This window comes from Chinchilla lanigera, unplaced genomic scaffold (genome assembly GCF_000276665.1).
Source record: "Chinchilla lanigera isolate Chin_1 unplaced genomic scaffold, ChiLan1.0 scaffold00054, whole genome shotgun sequence".
Classification (NCBI taxonomy): domain Eukaryota; kingdom Metazoa; phylum Chordata; class Mammalia; order Rodentia; family Chinchillidae; genus Chinchilla; species Chinchilla lanigera.
In genome coordinates, this window is record NW_004955455.1 from 7,456,087 (window position 1) to 7,464,297 (window position 8,211).

General features: G+C 39.1%; 1 protein-coding gene across 2 annotated transcripts in view; it reads left to right on the plus strand.

The window, feature by feature from the left end:
- Positions 1–8,211, plus strand: part of LOC102025978 (sodium/glucose cotransporter 1-like) — a 62,491-nt gene that overhangs the window by 28,923 nt on the left and 25,357 nt on the right. For both annotated transcript variants that reach the window (XM_005396369.1, XM_005396370.1), the window contains exon 8: positions 1,826–2,046. In XM_005396369.1, the coding sequence (XP_005396426.1) occupies positions 1,826–2,046 (221 nt within the window). The remainder of the gene's footprint in view (positions 1–1,825; positions 2,047–8,211) is intronic.

Here is an 8,211-nt window from a genome sequence, read left to right on the forward strand (position 1 = left end):
TTTTTTTTTTTTTTTCTGTTTGTTTGTTTTTAAGAGCAAAATGTATTTATTGAGGGAAAGAAAGTTTCTGTTCAAGAGAGGGACAGAGGGGGCCTGAGTGGGTTGCCAAGGACCCTGCCCTTCCCAGGGACTTCATAGAGCAAAACCACGAGGTGAGGCAGGTCCGAGATAGGGGAAAATGGGAAATTACAAGGTGGGTATGAGGTGGGACAAAACTATGGTCAACCAATAAGATTACAAGTATAATTGTTCAGGTAAAATTGATTAAATTGGGATCAAATGGGGAAGCGAGTAGCAAGTGGATATGAATATAGAACAGGGGCTTTTCCTGTAGGGGGTTGGGTTAGTGACTCTTCCTGGCTTTGTTTTTTTTTTTCGGTTTTGGTTTTTCTTCTGGCACTGGGAATCGAACTCACGACCTTGCACTTGCCAGGCAGGTACTGTGCCGCTGAGCTAAATCCCCAGCCCCCTCTTCCTGGCTTTTTCAAAGTGATTGCAACCTATTTAGAATATCAATCCCTGATGTCTATCCCTAGGGAGGTATGTAGGTGAATTTGTTTAGTGTTTTGTCTTGAGGTCTGGCCCACAGCAAATATGTCTCCATTGGCAAGGTATCTTGTCTTCCATATTGGCTCTTTTGAGGGCCTGGCCCTGTCTCACTTCGCATAATATTTCTATCTAACTCAGCTACCTATAACATTCCCCCCTCTGAAGAAGTAACCTGAACTGCCGTGAGGGAATGCCGTGAGGGAATAACGTGTGATGACCGCTCTGCCTTAGCCCTTTTAAAAAAAAATTATTTAAGAAAAGGTCTCACTAAGTTGCCTGGGCTGGCCTCAAAATGTGCAGTCATCCTGCCTCAGCCTCCCAAGTAGCTGGAATTACAGGTGTGTGCCACCACACCTGGATTCACTTTTTTTTTTTAATCCATATGAATTCATGTTTACAAATGCCAAGAAGTATCTTCAATAGTCACTCAATATCCTGAACTCCAAATGACTCTGAACTCATTTCAAACACTGAGCCTATTTCAAAGGAACATGGCATTATATGGCAAAATAAAACATTGTGAAATGGATGCTTCAGTACATTTTAAAATGTTTTTCCTTAATGTTAAGATTTTTTATCACTTGGGATATTGGGAGCACCATAGTATCTGAAGAAAATTTCAACTAGGAAATTTTATAAATGTTTTGCTGGCATTGCAGAGAAAAAGAATATTAATCTATGTTTGAGTCCAGATTCTTTGCATAACATGTGACAGAACTTTAGTTCAAAGCCGGTAGACAAAAGAGCTTCGGATCACCGTGTTATCTCAGAACCAGAGGAGCTGGACCTGGTGGCACAGGCCTATAATCCCAGCACTCTGGAATGCTGTGGTAGGAGTATTCCAAGTCTGAGCTCAGCCTGGGCAATTTAGCAAAACCCTGTCTCAAATTTTAAAACAACAAAATTTTAAAATGCTAGGGCTATAGCTCGGTGCAAAGCCCTAGGTTTAATCCTCAGTACTGGAAAAGAGAGAGAGATGGAGAGAAAAAGAAAGAGAGAGAAAGAGAGGGAGAGAGAGAGGTTAGTGGAAAGAAGCAGTTTTCTTTGGTTTCATCAGCACAAGAACACTAGAGCAAATCTGAATAGCCCAGCTTGGTCACGTCCATTCCTCATACGTCATTGGTTGCCCAGGAGACAGGGAATGTTGGCCAGGTCTCAGTCATGTGCCAGATTGGAATACCGCCAATCACATTGGGTCTTAGTTTGCATTCTTGCTTCTTCACTCATGTGTTACTGTGCTCTTTAAGGAAATGGTAAATATTATGCTTTTTTTAAGCCTTTAGAAAAGTGGGAGGATACAAGCAGCTACAGCATGATTACTTCTACGCCATCCCAGGAGAGACCAGAGAAGGAAACTGGACTGCCCAACCAGAGTGCTACACCCCGAACCCAAGTGCTTTCCATATCTTCCGAGGTTCCATCTCTAGAGAATTCTCCTGGCCCAAACTCATCTTTGGTGCCACTACAGTCTCCTTATTCTATGGCTGTGCTGATCAGGTAATTAAAGATATTGTCCCTACAGTGACCGTTCTTGAGGGTGAGGGTCTTTGGAACATTCCGTGATTGGTCACAGTCTCTGCAGCCACCGAGAGCTGTGGCCTGTCTGCTCTCCATGTTCAGGGCTGTTTTCCAGTTTCTACTTAGGCTTAAATAATAACATTGCAAGAAACTCTTTAAAAGCAGCTTTTCCCACAGTCTCATCTAGAATCTATCAACTCTTCATTTTTTATCTTTCTCTCCATCACTATCTAAGATGCAGAGTTTTTTAAAGTGAAAAATAGCTGTATTTTTTGTTTTGATGATTCTTTTAAAATGCCATTATTGTATCATGAAATATATATTATAATACTATCTAATTCACAGATTTACTTTTTTTTCTGTACAGGAGATCAAATCCAGGGGTGCTGTATCCCTGACCTACATCCCCAGTCCTTTTTCCACTTTTTGTTTTGAGACTGGTTCTAAGTTACCGAGGCTGGGCTCAAACTTTCCCTCCTGCCTCAGCCTCCCAAGTAGCTAGGATTACAGATGTGCACCATCATATATGTACATTTTTAAAGAAAAAATGATACCATGAGCACCTATGTGACCATTACCCCAGTTAAAAATAATATATAGCCATCACTTTAGAATAAAAATGGCATGTCTTTGTTGTTTTGAACATCACAATATAAAGAAAAATTCAAAGATGAAATCACCAAGGTCCCATCAAGCAGTGATTGCCATGGCTGGATGTGGTGGCACATGCTACGTGGGAGGCTGAGGCAGAAGGATCACAAATTCAAGGCCAGCATGAGCAATTTAGTGAGACACTGTCTCAAAAAAAATTTTTTAAAGGGACTAGCTAAAATGCAGCTCAGTGATAGAGTGCTTGCCTACCATGGCAAGGCCCTGGTTTCTATCCTCACTACCACAAAAAGAAGTGGTAGCTACAGTATTCTGGTGGACGTGCTTCTAGACTCAATACATATAAACATGTAGAGATGTATATGTTATTTTATTTAAATGAAATTAGTGTGTCACTGCTTTCTTCTACCTCATGGATTTCTTCTTATGCAAAAATCTATTGCAGGGGCTAGGGGTATAGCTCAGTAGTAGAACTCATACTTAGCATGCACAAGACCCTGGGTTCAATTCCCAGCTCCACAAGAAGTATATGTTGCCCACTATCTTAGTCACTTTTCACATTTACTGTTGACAAAATACTGGCACCAATAATTTAATGGAGAAAAGGTTTATTTTGGCTCATTTTTGAAGTTCACGGTCAGTGGAAGATAGAAATGGCTTGGTAGACGGGTCTGGCCAAGGAAAGCTGCTTGTGCCATGATGACATGCCTCTACAGATGCCCGTTCCAGATCCACCTCTTCTGATTGGCTGACTAAAGCAAGTCAGCTATAGTGCCCCATAACCAATCATCTTCCGAACACAGGAGGCTTTGGGGTGCACTTTAGATCTAAATCATCACACGCGCACACACGCACACACATGCACACACGCACATCCTTCCATGTCACTATATAATTGTCAACATTTTCATTTTTAATGGCAGTATAGTTTCTGCTATGTAAGGTCCTAAAATGTATTTAACCAATTCTCAAAGTGACAAACATTAGGTGGTTTGTAATGTTCACTATTAAAGTCACTGATGTTGAGCTGGAGATACAGGTCAGCAGTAAAGCACTTGGGTCGAGGATTTAGCTCAGTGACACAGTGCCTGCATGGCATGCATGAAGTCCTGAGCTCTATTCCCGGGACCCCCCAAAAAACACTGACACCCCAGTAATAAAGCACTTTTCTACCATGCATGTAACCCAGGATTCCATCCCCAGAAAAAATAAATAAATAAATAAATATGATGTGACACTATCTTTAGACATCTCCCTGGTGTCCATCTTTGTAACATTTGTCCAAGTCCTAACTAATGTTTTGGATCCTTTTATCAATGGTACTTCTTAAATTACATTTCCTATTTTTTTATTACTTAGATACAAAACTTCAAATCTACTTTAGGGTACAGGGTTGATATCCAGCTACCTTACTAATCTCATTAATTCCAGTCATTTTATGTAAACTTTGTAGGTGTAGATCATCTACAAATAATGAAGGGTTTATTCCTTTCATTCTTGTCTTTGAGCCATTTGCCTGACTTTTCGCGTTGTGCCAACTTGAATTTCAACATATAACGAAATATAAAGAAGCAGCTGTAGTTGGAGACCTGAGCATTCCTTTCTAGAAACAAAGTAGTCATGTAGACAAAAGTGAAAGTAATGCAGAACTGAACATGCAGCTAATGGGCTTAGTTATATAATGATATGAATTTGTTCATCTTAGTTGTTCAAATTTCTCTGTCCTGCAAACAGAAAGTAAGCAATCTTTTCAAGGAAACTTACAAGTATGGACCATAATTAGGATGTAAAAGCAGTCTTATTACATGACTGAGGATCAATATCACATAAACCATGTGTTCAGACTAATACAAAAGGAGAAACTAAGAAAGTGATAGTTTTTAAATCTCATATCTGAAAATTTATTGGCATGTAGTTAAATAGCTTGAGGGCTAGAAAATCATTCACGAAATATTACACTTTAAAACTAAATGCCAGTGCAAACGCTACATGCCCATTTTCAGAGCAAATTCCAAGCAACACGTTAAATGAGCATTTTAGGAGGCATGAAAGGTTAATCATAATGAGCAAAACGTTCAAATCCAGAACCTGGGTAAATAGCCACCAACAAAAACAGAGAAAGAGATAGATCCTCAGGCAGAAAGAAAACAATAAAGACCATGGGAGTGATTAATGAAGTCAAAAGTTAAAAAGTAGAGATGGTTAGTAAAACCAAGACATTATCACGTAAGTAGTTGTTATCCTGTATAGTGGTAAGAAAAAAGTGTGTATTCATTTGATACAGCAAATATTTTCTATCCATGATTGGTTGAAGTTCCAGAAGCAGAATTTGCAGACAGAGGGCCAGCTGCACAACTATACCCAACATAGCTAACTAAATCTTCAAACTGTGATGCTAAATAAAGGAAGCCAGACACAAAAGGTTATGTACTGCATGGTTACATTTGTGTAAAATTCAGCACATTGGCAATACTAAAATATGTGACATAGTTACTTTTTAAGAGCATAGTCACCAAAGCAGTCATTGCGAGAGTGCGAGAAGAGTTTAAAGTTAAAAAGAGGCATGCATAGCAGCACTATCCACAGCAACAAAAGGTGGAAACAGCCCAAATGTCCATCCGTGAGTGAACGGGTAAACAAAATGCCTATCTATGTGTTGGAATATTATTCAGCCATAAGAAAGAATGAAGTACTCCTACGTACTACAACTTAGATGAATCTAGAAAATGCTCTCTAAAGTAAAAGAAAGCACAATCAAAGTCACCTATCAGATGATTCATTTTATATAAAACATCAAAAATAAGCAAATCCATAGAGAGGGAAATTGCATTAGTGTTTCCCAGGAGGAAAAGGATGGAATAATGGAGAATGATTGCTTAATGGATATGGATATTCTTCTGGGTTGATGAAAATGTCTTGAAACTAAAGAGAGATAGTGATTTACAACCCTATGAATGCATTAAATGCTTTTAAAAAGACTAATTGCATTTTGTGAGAATTTTACCATAATTTTTTGAGAAGTTATGGGGAAACTTCTGTGGCAGGATGCAGTGTCCCATTTCTTGGTTTGGACGCTGGTTACACTGTATGCTCTCTGATGTGTCGTGTATTTTTATACTGTGTATTTTTAGTGTACTTTCCTGTGCTATCGCACCATAAATCGGGTTTAAACATTATGTGGAAAACATGCCAAATAGCTAATCTAAGTTTGAAAATGAAGAGCAAAAAGAGTGAACTTGCCCTACAAGATATTTAAATCAAGTAGCAATATTTTTAAAAAATTTATATTACCAAGAATAGACAGATAGACAGATGGAATAAAATAAAAGGTACAGAGACAAACTCAAATACTTATGAGGCTCCACAAGTCAATGGGGGAGTTACTGACTCTTCAGTGAGATTAGAAAAACTAAATTACTGTTCGAGTAACAAAACTTCACCCCCACCTAAACGCCAGAATTGGGCTCTTGATTGTCCCCTGAAGGCTCTTGTGTTGAAAGAATGATCCTCAGCCTGTAATACTATCAAGAAGTGTGGAAATCACAGGAAGAGGAGCCCAGTGGAAGGAAGAAAGTTCACTGGGGTGTACCCTTGATATATGGACCCTGACCCTCTTCCTCTTTCCATTGCTTCCTGGCAGTTATGAGGTAAGCAGCCCCATCCACCACGTGCTCCTGCCATGGTATGCTGCCTCACCACAGGCCCCAAAGCAACAGGTCAATTGACCATAGACAGAAACCTCCAAAACTGTGAGCCAAAAATAAACCTTTCCTTTTTAATTTAATTAACTTAGGTATTTGGTATAGTAATAGAAAGCTGACTAAAACACTAACATTCTCACAAAGGTAGACTTCAGATGAATTAAAAATATCTTGTAGAGCAAGTTCCCTAATAATAATGTTAGAGAATATGTTTTAGACAGAGGAGAAGTATGAATCATATTGACCACTTTACATATAAGGACTTGTCTTTCTGAGACAGGGTTTCACTATATAATTCAGGCTGGCCTTGAACTCACTTTGTAACCCAGGCTCGCCTCAAAAATCCCAGCAATCCTCCTGCCTCAGCCTCCCAAGTGCTAGGATTACAGGTGTGCACGACCACACTGAGCTTTTTAACAAAGACTATCATAGACAAAGTGACCAGATGACAAATTAGGGGAGATTATGATAAATGTTTCTCATGGACAAGAGACTAATAACAAAATCCACAAGAAAAAGGAGTTCTAACAGAAATGTGAGCAAAGGATAGTGATAGGCAATTTATAGGAAAAAAATTTAAATATAAATGCCAATAAACATATAACAGAGAGTTATCAGAGAAATGCAATTTTAAGTCATGAGATTGGCAAACATTGGAAGGTATCATGATGCCAACTCTTAGGGAGGTTACAGATGTCTGGAAATCCTTGTATACTTTAGTGGATAATCTGTTCTGGTGGGTGATCTGCCAGGATTTAATAAAATTTAAACTGGATGTGAAGGTGGACACCCATAATCCCAGCACTTGAGAGTTTGATGTAGGAGGATCTCCATAAGTTTGAAGCCAGCCTGGGCAACATAGTGTGTTCAAGGCCAGCCTTAACTACATAACAAGACCCTATCGCAATCAATCAATCCATCAATAAAAAATTTAAGTATATTGTGCTCTGTTACCTAGCAGTGATGATCCTGAGAGTCTACCTGAAATGCCCTCACACAAGTTCATAAGAAACTATGTACCAGACATTCATCACCATATTATGGCAGTTACTGTAAAGTTTGTAGATGAAATGAGAGGAGTAATACCATACAGTGCTATGCAGAAGTTAGAAACAGTAGACTAGAAGTATATACAGCATGTTGATGGATCTGTAAAATCTACTGAGTAAGAAAACAGGAAATAGGATGAAATCTAGAGCACAGTACATGGCTATTCTCTGTAACATTTCTATTTTGTGTCTGTATCTAGTCCCATCTGTTTATTGTGGGGTTTTTGTTTATTTTGTTTTTGAGGCAGAGTGTTTTTTTAGCTGAGGATTAACCCCAGAACCATGCTAAGCATACCCTCTACCACTGAGCTATACCCATGACCGCTATGTATTTTAATTGTGCCACTTTGGAAATGTTTAAATCTTTCTATATATTTCTTTTCATCTTTTCTATAATCATAGCTTGAAAAGTTTCCCCTGACATTCTGCTTCCGGCAATAGGTAAACTATATTTCCTGAACAGCCTTCAAAACAAATTCCTAGGATGCTGAATAAACTACAAACCCTCTCTCTCTCTCTCTCTCTCTCTCTCTCTCTCTCTCTCTCTCCCTCTCTCCCTCTGTGTACTGCAGTCTTTTAGATGGTGGTTCTGGGAATTAAACCCAGGGCCTTCACATTGAACTATATTCCCAGCCCTTTCTCTATTTCTATTTTTTGAGTCATGTTCTCACTAAGTCACTAGCTTAACCGGGCAGGGATAGAACTTGTGATCCTCCTGCTTCAGTCTTCCAGAGCCTCCCAGAGGGATTTAAGTGTGCGCCATCACACCTGGCTTCGCTCTCATC